Below are 20,011 nucleotides of genomic sequence, written 5' to 3'. Positions count from 1 at the left end.
ATACTTCATTTTTAAATCATTTCACATATAACATCTGTGTCATTTATAAATCCTTTCATATATAAAATGTTCTTCATTTGTAAATCACTTCATTATTAATATGAACTTAACAACACTGAAGTCCAAAAGTGCTCAGCAGAGTGTGCTGTATTCTCCCACTGTCTTTATTGTTAATCGACAGATTACTGGTCCATTTGATGAGTGCTTGTTTTTTTATGAACAAAGCAAATTCAATATCAACACTTTTGGTATGAGACCGAGACTGATAATATCTAGTGATACCTGCGGGTGTGTGTGGGGGTCTCTACATGTCAGTCCTGTGGGAGCCTGGATCCACCAAAAAATCCTTCCTTTTGACATTTACCAGCAGAAATGTAACATGTTTTACATCCAGGGCTTTTTAAAATATGAATTGAAAAGTAAATAGTTTTGTCTGAAATGCCACTGGTTCCTTTGGGGTTTGTTTTGTTTTAATCTAAACCCCTTTTTAGGCGTAGGACATTCTGCCAAGGTAGTTGGCAGGCACATATCCTTTCTGTCCATTGGCCTCAGCTAACCACCAGTCTTTGTTGCCTCCCAGGTCGCAGAACTGGAGGATGCGAACATGTTGGTACTCCTGCAAGGTCAGCTCCTGGTCACAGCGGGCTTGAAATGCGTAGACGGCATAAAACTGAAAACAAACACACACACACAAAAAAAACAGCTTTGTTTAATTCTGTGTTGTTAAATATTAAATGTGTTTTACATTCCCAAGTCATTAAAACTGGAGTGAGAGTGCATTCTCCTGTAAATCCAGAAGGTGGCACTGTTAATTAGTGCATGTGGTGTGTATTATTATTCAAAATGTTTGATACTGCAAACTTGAACAGAGGTGTTCCAAGTTCCATGCACAATCATCCTATTAATCTGTTTCACATGAACTGTTTCCTAAATTACTGCTGAGTTTTTTTCTTTTGAATTCATTTTTACTAAACATAATACCTGATGTGACATTCATATGGTGCAAGAACATGCACACCAACACACACACACACACACACACACACCTGCTGTGCCTCTGTGTCCACTAGGTCCTCCATATTTTCTGGGCTCTCTAGTTCCCCCTGGAGACCAGAAAGGGTTGAGCTGCTGTCTGTCGTGGTGAGGTTGAAACTGCGCAGGCTGCTGCTTCCACTGCCAGACACAAACAGGCTGATGTCATCGAAGTCCTCTTCCACCATGGCAGACGGCTGGTGTTGCTGCTGCTGCTGATGCTGCTGCTGCTGCTGCTGCTGCTCTTTGACCCTCTGGCCTCCTCGCTGTGAGTCCCTCAGTGGATTGTACTGCTTCAGGAATGTGGAATAGACGTAGCCTTGTGTACCTAAAGGTGGCACATTTACATTTTGTCAGGATGCCCAAATTGTTCATTTGCAAAGTCTTGGTTCACCGAAAGTGCAGTTTTAATTTGATACACAGTTACAAATTTAAATGTGGTTGAACGCTTGACGCTCCAGAACCGAACTTCTATCAGCCACTGTGGACTTCTGAGTAATTTACCAAAATATTGTCAGAAAACACTCTTGCAAAGAGAGAGCGAGAGAGGGAAAAAGCTCTTCCCTTTCTGCCATGCAATGTTGTGTTGTATATCTGTCTTGTAAAGTAATGTTACTTGTCCAGACTGCATCTAAGAAACTTCCACTGGCAGAATTTGCATTTTAACTATTGGACTACATCATACTTGAAGTTCTACTGAACGTCCATGATTATTTTAAGCAGTAGAATCCACTTCAGCAAGCCTCATAGGCACTTCTTGGCATATTCAGCCATGGTCCAATTACACGTGTGTAATGTAGTCATGATGTTCACTAACAGCATGGGATTGTTGCACAGATGATAAAAAAGACACTGCAAAACCATAGAAACAGAGAGAACCATGTAGAGGTGATAGATTTAAAGCAGAATGTTGCAAGTCTGGTTGATTTTTTTGCCTTTAACTCGAGGAGTTTCCCCTCCAGTTTCTGGGTAAATATAAAAAAAGCCACCACTGTAAACAACCCCCCTCTCCCTCTCCTGGCCATGTGCATTTGTTTTTACTGGAGACGACAAATACAAGTTGTCGAATCATGTCGAGACTGGTCGCCCTCTGTTTAGCATGTTTCTGTGTTTCATCAAACCTTCTTTTTATCTGCTTGTTCTTCACCAGCTCTGCCAGGATGAAGGTCTAAAATAAGGCTATTGCTGCCTTGATCTTATAGCTGATATCTGGCGTGTATAGTGTCATGAAGCAATTCACGTTGCAAAACCTCCTGATTCTAAGGACTCCGGGTTGACGGCCCTGATCTTGGAAGGCTGGTTTTCAGGTAACAGATGGTATTGGAGTGGAGACGAACCCCAATCTCCCAGCAACGAGACATTTAACCATCACAGTGACTCCCGAGCTGTTAAATTAGGGTCAAAATCCTGCTTAGTTCTGCTTTAATCAGCATTGTGTGCACTCATTTGGCAATGGGTCTGAATGTAGCGGACATTTTTAAAAAGTTACCCACTCAGACAGTATGCAGAATCTTCTGTTTACTAGTCTTTAAGCAGCACAAGCACATTTTCTACTGAGACCATTTTGGTATAAAGGCAAACTTTAAGAAAAACCTGAGGGGAATGTCTCTAAATATCCCACTCTGGTAAAAACAAGGTCTTTTGTAGTTGAAGTGAACTGACTCATTATACATTTAAGGGTGAAGTAATTGCAGAACAAACTACTTTGGTGGGCATTTTCTCTTAATTATCAAAAAAAACCTGCTTCCTATAAAAAATGAGGGCGAGATCCGTGTCTCACACTAAGGCTGTCAACATATGCTTCAGTATTTGCATATACAGTCTTAAATCCAGTTACTCTGAGTGACCTGAGGAGTGTGTAAATATGAGGCAAGCATATTCATACCGTGGATATCAACAGAGGGATGAACAACAACCTCTCGAGAATGTGTGTAAGCCCAGAGGAGAAGACAAGTGTGTGAAGAATGTACTTCGCACCAAGAACATGTACACAGACTTTTTCTTCCGTGCACTCATCAAAAAGAAATTGTTGTTGTGGAGTACACGGCAGCACACGAGCAGCATCTCTCCTTCCTTGTTTCTGAATACCCAAAGGAAACGGCTTTGTACTCTAAGTAACACTGCTTACAACAACGCACAGTGGTTCATGCCAAACAAGACGTGGGATCTCAGGTGCTCCAGTGAAACGTAGAGGGGAGATGGAGACAAGTTACAGTGTTGGCCCTGTTGTGAGGCAACCCTCCCCAGAGGCAGCCAACCATAATATCACAAGAGCTCCTGGGACTGATTCTTGTGTGCTGACTAGTCAGAGTCAGAAAGTAAACTTTTGTGTGTCCACACAGCCTCTGTCATCTCTGCAGGGGGATTAAAGGAGACCTATACTCACCATACCTGTGGTAAAGTAGAGGGGTAGCTTGATTCACAGTGTGCGTACAGAACCGCCTCTGCCTCGAGGGTCTTTGTCCTAATTTATAATTTACTCATTTACACACACACACACACACACTTGCCTCCAGTGTGAACCAGCCACCGGCTGCTGCTGCCTAATGGGTCTGTGTCCTCCAGCAGAGCCACCAGCTCCCCCTCCAGCAGACTGAGGTCCTGCTCCTGGCAGCCGTTACACTTTCTCTTCAGCTGGTACAGACGGTTAGGTGGGTACTCTGCCAGCAGCATCGCACGCTGTTCCTCGGTTTGATGCTGCACCTCCATCACCTGGAGGAGAGTTGATATGATGAGTGGGCACATATACAGGCTTGTTTGTTTTCGGTTATCAATGTAAAAGAGTATACCAGAAAAAATGTCAGACTTGCAGCTACTGACTGATGGTGGGAACGGGTTCAGATAGGTTTTATATTAAGTGGGATCTTTGTCTCACCCTGGGGTCAATGTGGAGTTTATTTACACAACTGATCATTGACCAAAATATTACAGAAAAAAACCAGTTTGTACCGTTGTTTTCTTGTCTCGTTGCCTCTCAAAGCTGACTTTGCGCTCCATTAGCCTCTGTGCATTATCTTTGACAAAGGCCAGGTTATTCAGCCCATCCATGATGCTGTTCTGCACTTCAACGATGTTCGATAACGGAGGCTGGAAAAGCAAATGAAACAGTTCTGAGTTTCAGTATTCCATGAGTTGAAATAAAATGTGTCATGACGTGTAATATGATCAGGGTCCTCACTGGAAGCTGCTGTATAGATGGAGCACGGAGGAGAATTTTGTCCATCAGCTCCCTGAGTAAGGTCACTAGATACAGCACACAGTTGGTCAGGATCGTATAGGCAGCCATGTTGAACCTGTTCAACTCCTCCACGAGCATGGCGTTGAGAGCCTCATAGTCCCTCCTGGCAGGACCTGACGGGTCCTCCGACGCCAGTGAGGGAGATGACGTGGTGGTGGATGAGGAGGATGAGAAAGAGGAAGAGCGCTCAAGGCGGCTGCAGTAATCCAGCAATTTGTCATAGCGTTTCTGGATGAGCTTCTGTGGTGCTGTGAACATGCCCTGCAGAGAGGAGAGGGGGGCGAGGACCAAGCGCTCCACACAGTTTTTCTGAGGGAAGAAACCAATCAAGAGGCAGAAGATGAGAAGGGATTTAAAGTCCAGTTGTTCAGCTCACAGCACGAAGAAGCCTGCAAAAATGGCTGTTCTTGTGCTTCCCTCAAATCCTGAAAACATGCATTTCACGTCTGTGTCTATTTGTAAAGGTCATCACAGGCTCCTGGTTTAGGGCTGTGCTGTGCGAAACAAAGAGTCTTATTCAGAGGTGCAGTTATGTCAGAATTGGCACCTGTGCACTCCACGGAGACAAAGACGGCAGTATAAGAAAATGAAGATGTGAATTGAGCCACAGGATTTAATGCAGAGGATTAACAAAACTGGACAGTTGACAGAGAACAGTGGACAAAGTGAAAGGTTGAATAAAAGGTCAGGAAGGAATAAAAGCATGGAGTGGCACTAATACAGAAGATGATTCTGGACTGAAAGGGAGGGGTGAACAAAGTTAGACAGCAAATGAAATTTATGCCATTTTACAACAAAAGCCGCACTTACAAAGTGCTTATAGGGGTCATTTCCGTTACTGTGCATTGATCCATTTGTGCCATTTTTACTTGGATCCTTCACAATGTTCTCCATGTCCTGGACATTCTGGACAGCTACAGACACCATCTCCTGCAGAAAATACAACGAGGGATACAAAATGAAGACATTTGACACAACATTCTCATTAAACCAGAACATAAACATACAAATGTTACATTATTGGAAATTAATTTACAACTGTAATAAAAAAAAACACCCACCTGAGCGTGCTGCAGGTAACAGTGAACATTCTTGACCAGCTGCCTCACAGCCTTTTCCAGACCTCTGAACAGCTTCTCCTCTTTATCAAATATTTCATCTCTCACCTACAGAAGAAAAATATGTAGTTTAAATAGCAGCTAAATGCACATTACATTGTTGCCGTTCTGTCCCTAATGGCTGTAAACATGCAGTCATTTATAAATGATTAACACATTTGTAATTAGGCCTAAGAAATGTTATTGCAATCCTTGTAATTGATTGTATTTTACCTGTGGTTCAACTCCAGTGAGGATCTTGAGATACCCAGCGAACCTGTCACCTTTCTTCCGGATGGAGTGTATGTTGAACTTGTGCAGTTTGCCTCTCAGTGTGCCCTCATCTTCCGACCTCTTGTACTTCATAACTGACAATGAGAATTAGATAACACATTCATATCATTTAGCCAGATAACATGTCATGTATACGTAATATCACAGGTAACAGATGATGTGCATGTGATTAAAGCGTACGGCAGAAAGAAATCTCACCGATATCCTTGCGCCTCTTGAACTCATTGATGTTAATATTGATGATCTTGGCAGCAGTGAACGCCTCCTGCAGTGGACAGTAGTCGGGGTGGTCTTCAGGTGTGGCCTGCCACAGCTCCCCGAGCAGCAGCGGGTACTTCATGATCCTCTGCACAGGTTTGATGAGCAGTGAACCCATGTCCAGCAAGTTAGGTTTCCCTCTTTTAAAACACACAAGAAAACTTGCTCAATCAACACAATCATCGAGATCTACAAACAATCTGACATATGTAACTTCATACATGGATACGTTTTTTTAAATGCCAACTTACTCTTGGTCATATATTTTTCTGTGGAAAACAAAAACAAGAAGACAGTTACCGTCAAAGAAGAAATTTAGAATATAAGGAAAGGGAAGTGTTCGATGATGTGATTTAGAGGAAGTGACTTCACTTACTTCAGTGCTAATACACATGTAGTGAAATGTTGCTTTATTTCCTCATCTTTCTCATATGATTTGAGGGACATGTTGGCATCGTCGTGATGGTAACAGTAAATCTTATATACATCTTCTAAAGCTGCCTTCGCCTGGATGAATACTTCTCCTACAGATAAAACGTGGGCACATGAGATCATTTGTCTAAAAGTATCCAGAGCAGCAACAGTAATACATCTTTAATATTGAGTCAAAATGGCATTTATTGTACCTATGACAACTGCTTCCGGGTCGGAGTCAGCCATGGCCTCCTGCAGTCTGTGAAGGAGAGCTGCAGAGACCTCACACACTGTCTCCGTGTTGGTGAACAGCCGATCTATATCGACAACCTGACACAGGATAAAATGTAAACCTACTGTTTAAATGTACAAACAGTCCATTTTATGTCAATCAAATTAAAGCAATTATTTATTTTACTGTTAAAATAATGTGTGGTTAATCTACAAATCCAGTCTTTCCCCACTTGGAAAAACAATGTAAAGACATTCATTGTATTAATTCAAGATGTTTTATTGTTGAAGATATTATTTTGCCTCTGTTTGGTCAGGCTCTGTCAAGCAATACTATCAGACCTGACTGAGGGAGTGCTATGTGTAGGGAAGCATCCTGTCAATCTGCTGAATGTCTGGGGTTTTTGAGCAGTAGAATCCTGACTGATACTGACTGCAAAATGGAATAGTCGCGCAGGTCAAATCAAGAATCTCTGTGCTTCAAAAACAAGAGCTCAAATTCTTATAGTTATCACGACTGGCTGCCTCTCGCTCATAACCCTTGTAAAAATCTCCCCTCTGCAAAATAGGACACCCATGCAAGAATGTGACACGTCAAAAACAAACAAACAAAAAAAAATGTCTTTTTGACACCAGCATTCATTTCCTTAAAATCAGTCCATCTGGGGAAAATCTCACAGCTGTTTGCCTCCTTTGAAGACCTCATTAGCTCCCTCCTCTACTTAAACAAAAATAAACTATGGGATTGAGCATCTATCAGTATTGTGTGAACTCCTTTGTCTTACGTTTTTAGTGGAGCAGACGTTTGTTTATTTAGTTATTTATAGGTCGGTTTGGGTGAATTCTCGTACAAGGTAAATTTCTTTCTTTTTTTTGTAAAAGTCACAACAATGAGTCATGTACCTGCATGTTTCGCAGAGGCTGGACCACCTCTCTGATGCACAGCTCCAGGCCTGTGAGAAAGTCCTTTTCGGTCTGCACAAGCTCCTGAATAACCTTTGCTCTGCGCTTCATCTTCCTCAAACGGACCTCCTCTGGGTCGATGGCTGGAGATGGAGGCGCAGACAGGTCCAGTGGTGTCATTTTCTCTGAAAGGAAAAAAAAAGACATTAAATATTAGATAAACAAAAATGTGAATAGGCTCAGGTGTATTTTTAAGGTCTATTTAGGGGCCTCCGTCAGCCACAGTCATCGTAGGTGCAGTGGTAAATTATCTGTGTATGCACTGTTTCACAGTGATTTAATTATTTTCACTCAAATGCCAAAAGGTCACACTTGGCATGCCAGTCAGGTGCATTGCTCTCTGTCTTTTTGTTTATTGCACTGCTGCCTAATCAGTCTGCGACTGCTCTGTGCTTTGCATGGCAGGCAGGAGCGTCTGCTCGGGAAAGAGAGATGCTTCTTTGCTGCTCAATCGACACAATGCATCACTTCCTCCTCTGAGGAAGAGGAAGAGAGAGAGAGAGAGAGAGGTGAACAGCGAGAGGGATGGTGGCTGTGAGGGTGTGTATGAAGTGAGACGGATGGCCACTGGGCCTGTGTCAGGTTACGGAAGAAATTGTGACGATGATGTAATGCTTCAGCATGCTCAAGCATTCCATCCGCTCCGACTGGAAGTGTGTGTGATGGGAGGGGCTCGCTGTGACACACCTACGTGTGCAAGGACACACACACTGACGTATCACACATGCAAACAAAAAACATTCAGAGTGAACGCACACACAAAGAAACTCGTGATAGTAACAACTCCATCTTACAGATTTTACTTTCACCACAGGTGAAATATTCTACTCAAGTAAAAGTACTACTATTTTGATACATTTTTACCTAAGTACAAGTAAAAGAACTGGTCTATAAATGAACTCAAGTTAAAGTGAAAGAGTAGCTGGTTTAAAATTGAGTAAATTCTACTTATTTACTTTTACTTTAACAAGGTTATGGTTCTTTCTTGTGTCTTTCTTGGGGACACAAATCTCACATGAATTGTTTAGTGCTGACAAAATTAAATATGTAAACACATAATGTATCAATCAAAATGGGTCAAAGGTCACTCACTCAGGGACCTTAATTAGTTCCAATTCACCTGTCCTCATCATCATTCACCTGTCATTGCCATTCACCGGTCATCATCATTCATCATCATTCACCTGTCCTTGCCATTCACCGGTCATCATCATTCACCTGTCCTTGCCATTCACTTATCATCATCATTCACCTGTCCTCATCCTTCACCTGTCCTCATCATCCTTCACCTGTCCTCATCATCATTCACCTGTCCTTGCCATTCACCTGTCATCATCATTCACCTGTCCTCACTCATCATCATTCACCTGTCCTCATCCTTCACCTGTCCTAAAATGTATTGTTACAAACATGAAAATAGATTTTTTCACAATTTTAAACTTGATAAACAGATTGGAACAGTTGTGAAATCAAGCTTTTTTCATCTAAGGCATCCGGCAACAGTGAAGTCCCCAATTATGGCTTTCTTCCACCAGCTCCATGTGCATCACCAAATGCTTTTTAGTTCCACTCCACACTAACTCTGTGACCTGCTTCAACCATGTTCCATCACAGGTTTTCAGATTGAAATTGAAGGGTTGGAATACTTTGTTCATGTTTTGTATCTTCCTGTTACTTTATGAATAAATGTACAATAAATTTACAGTAAGTCTATGAGCTGAGGTTGTTTGAACCCTGCTGATTTTTACCAAATCTAAACTGGATATGTGTCTGGTCTCACCTCATGATAAAAAAAGCATGTCTGATAAACTCAGTGGACAGAGAGATTAGAGTCCTGCTACATTTTCACAGAGGGAAAACATTTTCTTGAATTTCAGCAAACTCATCATCAAAAAACCAAACAAAAAAACGCCATAGAAATATTCTTTTAAAAAAGGTGGGGAAAAAAAATTCTTTCACATTTCAACATGATGATCAAGTGTCACGTGTCAAGTGTGGGCTTTCACCATGAAAAGAGACCCCGGAATCTGTGAAAACCTCCACCCGTGAGAGAAGTCTGCTTAAAAACGTGGGATCAGATGAAGTATCCTGCTATTCCATTTGAATCTGGTTTCAACTCTTTTCCTAAATCACCACTTATCAGTGTTATACATACTTGCCATAGTGCAATATCTTTTTAGAAGAACTGTCATTCGCATTAGTTTGCTTTAATTTGTCCCATTCTAAACTGCCCTTGAAAACATTCCATATATATCTCCATATACTGACTTACCGACAAATTAAATTTATAAATGTATATATTTATAATTATATTTATTTCCAATAAAATTTAGACTGCTGTAGCAGCAACAGGTCTCATACTATGAGGAGTTCCCATGTAAGGGGATACAGGGCTTTTCAGTGTTCAGCCCAGTGAAAGGGATCCAACAGCCAGGCCCAGAAGAGAAAACAAGGCATGGAGTATCACATATCACCATGGAGGAGAACAATATGTTAGACTTTGCCACATAGCAAAGCTGGGAACAGTTTTGGAAGTAAAATGTGGATATTAAGAATAATTACAAAAAGGAAACCAGTCAGACAAAAGTACTCATTTCTGTAACTCAGTTAACCCCTCATTACAACCATCACTTAAACCACAAGATGTAGAACCCATGTTGGACAGATGGGCTAGAGCAGCAGCAGCAGAACACACCAGGTGCCACTGTTTTGTCCTGTGTACCTAATAAAGTGGCCAATATAAAATATCATATACAACCCATATCGAACCTCAACTCTACTGCCTTCAAAAAGCTCTTCAAGTTTGAACAGATTTGTAATAAAAACATCATAAATGACCTGCTCCATGAATGATTAAAACACGTGTATATTTGTATTGTATTGTTCCGGTAAATCATTGTCAGAACTTATTATATTTGGTTGTACTGCTGTAAATAATTAGACACAGTGACATCATGTAACCATGGCTCTGTGTGGCTCGACCAACCAGTCTGACAAGCAGATAACTGGCTGTCAAGCAGCGGGTCACATGTTTCCTCTTTCAGTGAAGTCATCGTTCTGTCAATATTTGCAATGGTAATAACACTGTAAATGTAAAAATATGGCTCGTCAGGTGTGAGGCCTGTTATATCTGCTCCAGATTGGAACTTCATCTTGTTTTGTTTTGTTTAAATTGATGAGTCATCCACATATTGTTTAATCTTATTATTAATTATCAACTGATGTTTCCAATTGACAACCATTTCTAAGCATGGTGCCCATTATATTATTATTTTTACTTATTTTATATACTAAATTAAAATAAGTGACTTATTTTAAATAAAAAAAAAAACATGTTTTAGCTCCAGGCTTTTGCTACGTCTGCCACAAGACTCATCCTCTGGCCGAGATGGCAGATTATCCAAATCAGTACAGATTTTAGAAGTGATCAAAGATCAAGACAATTATTCAAGCAGTGCATCACATGATTCCTCTTTCAGTGAAACCATCCTTCGGCCAATATTTGCAAGGGTAATACCACTGTAAATAAGGTACGTAAGAGTGCTTGTTAGGTGTGAGGATCAAGTCAAAGAGGGTGGGAGAAAAAAAAACACCGGGTTGTTTTCCTGAAAACAAGCCTGTCTGTCATGATGCAGGCGCTGTAGTTAAAGAAAACAGAAAGTGCAAAGTAGTAGAGAGTGTCTCTATTTCAGGTAAACAGGGCAACTGCTGATAAGGCAAAGTGTTTGTGATAGATTATTTGGTCAATACACCATGTGACCTTCATTTTTGGCATTTCTTTCTTTTGTTCTTTGGAAGATTTAGGAACAAGTGACTCAGGAAAAACTTCATATTTTATCTAATCATTGCTACTAATCCTCAGCTGGCACAGTAGTGTCAGTCATTCAGCCTGCAGCGCAGCATTCCCTGTCACTGACTGCACTCAGGACAGGCCTGTTTTTTTTTTTGTTTTTTTTTTCCTCTGAAACGTGGACATGCAAGAAAAGACTGTGTCAGCTGCTGTGATGAGGTAACGTCCAGCCGCATACACGTTCAATCCCAGATGTGTGAAATAAAAGTGTGTTTAACTGTTACAAAGAACGAAAAACACACCGTAACTGAAATGTGTCAACACACACGAGGGTTGATGATTAAATAAGTATATAAGTCAACATATAAGGTCTTTCCATGTACGTCACTGGTGTCAGGTCTTGTTTACTAGCTGGTCAGGAACACTTTTAAAGCCACTCCTCTGTGCCTGAGTTTGGAGCACAGTTTGCATATGTGCCCTCATCCCTCTGGGAATTTCTCCTGCTCAACACATGGTAACGCAACAGGTGCAGGGTATCAAGAGCTGTGCAGCAGTGCATACCTTATGTGTATGTGTTCACTGTACACTGACATTTATGTTGTTACAGTCGCTCTCATACAGACGCATTCTTCTCATATGTCACTTATGACGGTGTTTAATGAGCATGTTTCTCCATGTAAAGAGTTGTCAGACTAAGTGTTGGCTTGTGTCTGTGTAGATTGTTGTCATAGTGTTGACCCTCGGGGAGGTCATTAGGGCATATATACCTTTAAGTTTGGCGCTGTACTCCGTCTTGTCAGACTGACTCCTCCTCACTAGTGTCCCCAGGTTGATGTCACCTTTGGCCATGTCCTGAGCCACAATAGTGTCCGTCCTCCTCCTTTCCAGGTAACGCAGGAACACAGGCCGGTTCCTCCTCTTTATCACCTTGTCCTTCTCCTTTTCCCTCTCCTTCTCACTCCCGCCGGCCTCACTGGGATTCATAGTGAGGCCGTCAGCTACCTTTGTGGCTGCAGATCAGTCAGGAGAAGAGACTGGGGACAGGAAAAGGGAAAGAGGCAGAGAGAGAAAAAGCAACAGGTGTACTCCTCACTGTGCACTGACTGCCTGCTCAACCCAGGTAATGTAACTCCTCCCTGTGTCTACCTGTCATTGGAGCTATGTGGCCCCACCTCTCCACTGCTGTGCTATGCTTCTTCCCTTCAGACCTTTATTTCCATCCAGGGAGAGAAAGTAGATCACCTCACTTTCCCTCGAAGGTTTGCAGAGCAAGCAACAGCCACAGGCTAAAGTTTTTGTGCTTTAGACACATTTGACACGAGCCTTTACAAACACACAGTGTACCATTTGACAAGGAAGTATTTATGTAAATGGCCTCTGCATGGGTAAACAGTAAATTACACTGCAATTCAGAGTGTTGCAGTTAATTCACATTATAATGAATATGTAAAATTTCAGTGAACCCTCCAACTTTAGTCAAATTAAACAATGAGTCAGGCTGTATGTACTTTGATATTGACATGTTCATTTTGGTGATTTGTCACATTTTTGTGTCAGGATACACAAACTCATAACTACATTTTAGTTTGTGGGCTGTTTCCTTTATATCAAACTATGAATGTACTGTATTATTGTTCTATTACATGGACTAGTTTGACGGGTAATTCACCAACACACTCGTGCTGTCACTATGATTTCTGGCCATAGCAACCAGATACTGTGTGTCCTCAGCAGAACAATGAATGGATGCATTTCCTCCCCACACAGGTAATGATGGCTCATTACACACCTGTTTCACTTCTCTACACGCACACACGCTTCACAGCGACATATCAGCTCGTCATCAGCACAAGAATGAATGGTATTGTGATTGTTATCCCTCCTCTATGTACATGTAAATAAGAAAAGGTATTATTAACAATATTATTTATATTATTGTTGATTCTTTTATTGTAATTCCACTTGGCAGAGCAAGTTCCAAAGAATCCCACGTTCTGTACAAACATGCAAATGTGTAAACATCTCCTGTATGCTGTCATCATGGCAGCATGAATTGTTTTCAGGCCTGAGGGCATGTAAATGACATCATCGTGTCACTCAGGGTGTGGACATCTTGACCTGCTCAGCAATTGAATAGAATTACCCGCAGGGGGAAAAAAAACAACTTCCTGAAACAAAAAGGAGGAAAACGCATGTTAAAAACAAATTAATTCAAAGTATTCTGAGGTAGAAGCACAGACAAATATCCTCAAACAAGTGTTAAAATAGTTGTTCCACTTCAGATGACAAATAACGATTGACAAATAAGTGGAGAAAAGAATGAATGAGTGAGTATCTGACTATAAACTGTGTATCTTTGGCTGTTGACTACCTGAAACGGATGATTGAAATCCAACTTATCACATAAAAATGTCATCAAAACCAAAAACTGATAGCTGAGACACCCATTGTACAATTATTATGATTTTGTGCGCAGTAATAGTTTAAAAGCAAAGGCATTCACTTCTTCACAGATCATGAACCAGCTTTTCGTGGCAGCCCATAGTGTATCATTTGTTTGAACAGAGATCAACCTATGGGACAATAAAAGCGAGACAGCAAGGCGACTGGAGGAGTGTTTGTTTGTTCGCGGCACAATGGACACATGCAGACTTTGATCTCTGTATTTGTGAATATTATCACCATGAAATCCATTAACTTCAGGTTGTCAAAACAAAATGGTGTGTGTGTGTGTGTGGTGGTTGTTAAGGTAAAAAAAAAAAAAGACAATTCTTGAGAATACATGTTCTTGTCAGTTATGCACAAACTATGTTGCCACTTGGATGTGAGTGTAAGTCCGGGGATAACAGCAAGGTGGCAGTAAAACAAAGCCACTGCTCATGGTCCATAGGCATGCCATGAAAGTAGTGTCAAGCTACAATGACAACAGTTAATGTGTGCTATGTTTTTGTCGTCAAAATAAAAGGAAAGTAGTTCATTTTTTTGTGTCTAAAAAAGCGTCACAGCAACATTCACTACATGGAATACAAAATAGGAACATAAAACATAGACCATATAATTCTTATTGATCACTTTTAATACACCTCTAGGTTTGTAGCGCTATTGACCACTTGTGATTAAGAGTGAAACAATTAATAATCCATGACTAAATGAATCATCAATTAGTCGTTAAATCTGTTTTCTGATTATCCAGCTTATTAAAAATTAATATGTTCTGGGTTCTTTGCGCCAAATAACAAATAAATCATTAAAAAAGACATTCGATAATTCCCAGGTTTAAGAAACAATGATCAACATTTCCTGACATTTTATGGGCCAAACTATTACTCAATTAACTGAGAAAATAATCAACAGATTAATCACTAATGAAAATCAGTTACAGCCCTAATTATGATAAAAGTGAATATATTCCATAATTTAATAGACAAAACTGGAGTAGAAGTTACATCATGCCAAAATGACCATTATTCTCACACTGAATGAAAGACTCACTCCTGTTGCCTGTGAATGTGCTATACATATGTATATACTAAAGAAAGGGAAATGCATAATCACAAATTGCAAAAGCATCATAAAACAGAGAAAAGGTGATTTCAGAAAGAAATCAAAGATAAACATGTGTCTTGACAATGACTCAGATTAATAATAGTAACAGTTATAGTAATAATAATGTATCATGATATATTATAATTATTGGTAATGATAATTTTTCGTTCGCCATTGTGTCCGGTTTTATTTTGAAATCAATGTACCGGAAGTGCCAGTTTCACGATGGCAGACTTCACGGTCCTGGATGTGGCGGAGGTGGCGGACGGGAAGCAGGAACCGGGGAACAAATGTCCATAATGAGACCGTTCCTGCTGCGCTCCTCGCTCGGCTGCCTGGTGAAAGTCTTCGGCTCATTTTCTGCTTCTAGAAGTAAAGTCGTGACACAAACAGCTGCTGCAGCTCAACAGTTTTACTTAAGACAAACGATGCCCTTTCACACGGAAGAGAGAGGACGACCGAATTCTTCCGACTACCGGATATACTTTAGTAAGTTATGTTGTCACTGCATCTCATATTAAAAACGTCTGGTGTTGTGGTTCAGTGTTTGTCAGGTCACCTCCGGGTCACCGTTGAACGGCAGAGCTGTCAGTCTGAGGTTAACAGTGTGGTGGGAGGTCACGTGGGACTCACGCACACACACACACACATACGCACGCACGCGCACACACCATTAGCAGTAGTAAAAATTCAGCTAAATCTGCTGTTTGAAATATAAACAACCTGACGTGGTATATAAACAAACGTCAGGTCTAAGTACAACTCTAAATATATGCATTTTGCATGCAGCCGCCACCACATTATTAACTTAACTTGAATATTTAATTCATTATTTAATTATTATTTGGATGTTCCAAATCCTCAGCAGAACTACTCCCCATAATATTTAATTTAATTTAATTTAAGCTGCAATTTACGATTATTTTCATAAACAAAATAATCAGTCGATTATATTCTTGATTTTAATGTCAGAAAATGTTGAAAAATGTCGATCAGTGTTTCTCAAACCTGGAAATTAAATGTCTTGTTTTGTCCATTAACCAAAATGATACAGTTTTATTGATTTCTTTGTTACATGGAGCAAAGAAACCAGAAAATATTCACACTTGAGACACTAAGAAATCAGAAAACTTGTTTTAATTCTTGAAAAAAACCCACTCAAATCGATTAAACAATTTATTTATTAATCAATTAATAATAAAATGTTGATTAACCAAGGGCTGGTGGCCTGCCCAGGGTGCTGTTACGTAATCTCCAACTCCAGCAGTGGACAACTTTGTTGGATTTCAGTATCAGTAGCTCATTAAAAGTGTCAACCTTCATCACACAAGTATCTGCTACTTTTCTTATCATATCCCTGAATAATCAATTGATTATTTTCTCCTTAAAATCTGAAGAAGAAAAAACAGTGGGGGATTTGCATCTTCATCACTCTGAGCCATTTCAGTGACATTAACTGCAAACTCCTCCATGGAGGAAAAAAGAAGCTCGCAAGTAGACCAAGTTAAGATGTCTCTCATCTCTACTGTTAACAATGCATTTCCTTAACTTGACATGTTGTTGTATGACAAAATCAACCAATGCTTATTTAGGATTGTTAAGAACCATGGTTCTCAAACTGTGGAGCTTCCTCTGGTGGTACTTGGAGGGAAATCAGAAATACTGTTCTACTGTGTAATCCAGGGTATGTAGAAGGAGGAGGAGGAAGAGGAGGATGATGAGAGAGCAAATGATCTCCTTGGGATTAAATCTGCCTCCTGTGAAAAGTCCGCAGCTGACTTTGCGTCGGCCTGTTTACTCCACTGTATTTTAACGTATAAAAAGTTTGAGAACCACTGGTTTAGAACATTAATTTTAGGCTTAAATCAAAATCTGAACAATTTTTTTTTTCAATGTTAAGAAACACATGTAGATAATATGCCCTTAATTCTTAAAATTCTTACACTAGAACACTAGAAAGTATTCTGACCAGATATGAAGCTGCTTGGTTGTGGTTCATTTTACTGATATTTAAACAAACCCCTGCACTTTCCCTACTGTATATTTGTGCATGAATGTTTTTTTTAATTTGTTTTTAATTTCCTCACTCTGGTTTTTCTTAGAAACCTCAGAAGGGAAATACATTTCTCCTTTCCATGACATCCCACTAATAGCAGAGACAGAGCAGGTGAGTCTGTGAATAAGTAATGACATCAGCTATTAATAAACCACATGAACACAACAGTCAAACTGAAACCTTGTTTTTCTTTGTTTCGACAGGAAAATGATGTGCCGGCCAAAAAACCCAAGAACGATGAGAATGAGGTTTTTTATTTCCACATTCATACATGTTATGTCATCTGTGTTTTTTATGTCCCTAGTATAAACAGAGATTACATGAATGTTGTCTTCTTAACTTTCAGGTGCTGTATAACATGGTTGTGGAGGTTCCCCGATGGTCAAATGCTAAACTGGAGGTAAATAAAGGGGTTAATATAGATATAAACCACTTCTACCTCTGACTTTTACTTTACTTATTTAAATGTGATGCGCTGATATTTTTCAGGTGTATTTCTAGTTCAGAAGCTGTTTTATTTAAGATTAACATGTATAACTTTTATGCTTTCTTTGGTTTTTCAGATTGCAACAAAGGAGCCGCTGAATCCAATCAAACAGGATGTGAAGAAAGGGAAACTTAGATACGTTGCCAACGTCTTTCCCCATAAAGGTTACATTTGGAATTACGGGGCTCTGCCACAGGTGAGGAAAACCGGACCCAACACTATTTATATGTCAATTTTGCCGAATGTGAACACAACACAGGGAAAGTGGGATTTCCGCGACTTGTGTGTCTTTTTATCTGACCGTCACTTCAGCGTCAGACTTACTGCGCCTGATTCTGGCAGCTTGTTTTGCCGACTATATAAAGTTACAGTTCTGTGTTCCTTCCATACAGTAGTATCAAACATGAAAGGTCCATGTTTGTTGTGAGTTGTGACAGAGGTTCGTGGTAAAGTGTTGGAATAAAAAGAGGCACAGTTCTACGACCCATCAAAAATGATTTTGAAATTACTTTAAGGTAAAAAATGTTGCATATTGTTGCAGCAAAAGCTTGAAAACAACAAAATACCAATGCAGAACTTTCATTATTCATAATCCTTTGTCTTTAAACTTGAGTATATTGGACCATGATCAGACTCAGAATGTCAGAATGTTTAATTGCTTGTCATGAAAAATAAATTTCTTGCAACTTTTTGAACTGAACAAAAAGACATGGGAGGACCCGAAACACACGGACACAGAAACTAAGTGTTGCGGCGATAACGATCCCATTGATGTTTGTGAAATTGGCTCCCAGGTAAGAATGAAATCAGTTTTTGAAATCATTTGAGATCATTTCAGAATTTGCTCAAGATTGTGCTGTTTTTTTATCCGAAAGTATCAATGATGTGTGGTTGATTATTTGCATTTGGCCTTTTTTTGGCCTGTGCAGGTGTGTTATCCAGGTCAGGTGATCCAAGTTAAAGTGCTTGGCATCTTGGCAATGATTGATGAGGGAGAAATGGACTGGAAGGTCATCGCTATCAACGCTAATGACCCAGACGCCAAAAAGTTGAATAGTGAGTGTGACCATAAATATAGTTATTATCGTTTTGTTTCCTGTGAAAGCCTAAAATCAGAAAACCAAAAGTGGACATTTGCGTTTTCATCTGTATTTTGTTTGTTTTTGGGCCTTTCTTCATTTATTTATTGTCTGGGTTTGGTTTTGATCAGCGGCAACAGATCAAAATGTTGTTTTTAATAGAGCTGTGTTGCATTTATAATGGGTCACAAAACATATCTGCTCAAGCATAAATATTTATACGTAATTTGCTATATAATCCTGTACATATAAGTGTAAATTCCCCACAGATATTTCAGTGACACCAAACAATGTCCAAACCCTGTCACCACTGTTTCTTCAGACATAGGGGACGTCCGCAAGAGCCGACCTGGTCATTTAGAGGCCACAGTTGACTGGTTTAGGAAATATAAGGTGCCTGATGGAAAGCCTGAGAACCAGTTTGGATTCAACGGACAGTTCAAAGACAAGGTACTGAGACTATTGTAATGCCACATGACAAAGATGAAGCACAACAGTCCACTGTGGTTGTAATCACTTAAATTCACTTGGCTGACATAGATTTGTGTTCTCTGGTGTCCTTTGTCATTTATTTAGGACTTTGCAGCTGAGATTATCAAATCCACCCATGAACACTGGAGGGCGCTATTGCAGAAGCAGACGAATTGTGAAGGGATTGAATGGTAAGGGGGTGGAGTAACACATCTGCAGTGTAAATGTATAGCAGACATATGCAATTGTAAATAAAAAAATAATAATAATACAGTACTGACTTTCTTATTTTACTTCAGTAAAAACATTACTTGCCATGAGAGTCCTTTGAGATGTAGTGCTGATGAGGCAAGAGACGTCGTCCAGACGGTGAGAGCTTCCATGTCCTGTTGATGACAACAAACACAACAATGGCATATACAACGTATGAAGGTTAGATTTGGTAACTTTCACATGTGTTTTGTGACTCCTCAGGCCCCAGCATGTGGGAGTCCAGTTCCTGTGTCTCCAGAACGTAAGCCACTAATGTCTGTTTGACACAAAATGAATGATATGGTTTGTTGTTTATATTTAATGTCATTCTTTCCTTGTACAGTGGACAAGTGGCATTTTGTCTGAACACTTCGAAGACACAATGGAAACCAACAAAGACGTCTTTGCTGTTTCAAGTTTATGTTTGGTTGTTTTTGGTCATTTTACATTTTAGCCTATACAGTCATGACAATAATAGGCAAGGGAAGATCTTTATATTTGTAATGCTGAGTAATGAACCAGAATCAGTGTCATGTCAGATGGACATCCATCCATCTATTATAATTTGGAGGTTAACGCCAAAAGTATTGGTCTCTTTTTTTTCATTTTATTTTAAATTGTAAAATTCTGATTTATATGCATTTCAGTACTTTTGTGGCCAGTGTACAGGTCCAGACTTGAGGAGGCCATTCTAATCTAAGTTTGTAATGTTGTAATTGCAACAATTTTTTCTTCTTTGGATAAAAAAATAAAAATAAAATCACATCCATGGAACACATCCAGATCTCATTCAGGTTTTTTCT

The 20,011-nt window shown here is 39.9% G+C and overlaps 2 protein-coding genes across 2 annotated transcripts; one reads left to right on the top strand and one right to left on the bottom strand.

Annotated features, from left to right (window-relative positions):
• Positions 1 to 39: 39 nt before the first annotated feature.
• arhgef38 (Rho guanine nucleotide exchange factor (GEF) 38) lies at positions 40 to 12,657 on the bottom strand. Its single transcript, XM_058641362.1, has 14 exons — positions 12,085 to 12,657; positions 7,468 to 7,652; positions 6,546 to 6,663; positions 6,296 to 6,443; positions 6,171 to 6,188; positions 5,860 to 6,059; positions 5,602 to 5,735; positions 5,332 to 5,436; positions 5,081 to 5,200; positions 4,211 to 4,579; positions 3,982 to 4,119; positions 3,543 to 3,744; positions 1,047 to 1,360; positions 40 to 670 (listed from the first exon to the last, which is right to left on the bottom strand). The coding sequence occupies exons 1-14, from the start codon at positions 12,299 to 12,301 to the stop codon at positions 488 to 490; spliced, it is 2,451 nt and encodes an 816-aa protein (XP_058497345.1). The 5' UTR covers positions 12,302 to 12,657; the 3' UTR covers positions 40 to 487.
• A 2,436-nt stretch (positions 12,658 to 15,093) lies between these two features.
• On the top strand, positions 15,094 to 19,986 carry ppa2 (inorganic pyrophosphatase 2). The gene is made up of 12 exons (XM_058639554.1): positions 15,094 to 15,352; positions 16,966 to 17,030; positions 17,123 to 17,167; positions 17,266 to 17,319; positions 17,483 to 17,602; positions 18,114 to 18,200; positions 18,336 to 18,462; positions 18,808 to 18,935; positions 19,062 to 19,147; positions 19,256 to 19,325; positions 19,431 to 19,470; positions 19,552 to 19,986. Exons 1-12 carry the CDS (start codon positions 15,154 to 15,156, stop codon positions 19,572 to 19,574), a joined length of 1,044 nt encoding a protein of 347 aa, XP_058495537.1. The 5' UTR covers positions 15,094 to 15,153; the 3' UTR covers positions 19,575 to 19,986.
• Positions 19,987 to 20,011: the final 25 nt, after the last annotated feature.

This window comes from Solea solea, chromosome 10 (assembly GCF_958295425.1).
Source record: "Solea solea chromosome 10, fSolSol10.1, whole genome shotgun sequence".
Lineage (NCBI taxonomy): Eukaryota > Metazoa > Chordata > Actinopteri > Pleuronectiformes > Soleidae > Solea > Solea solea.
Note: the sequence above shows the minus strand (reverse complement) of the source record. Positions and strands in the feature narration are given on the sequence as shown.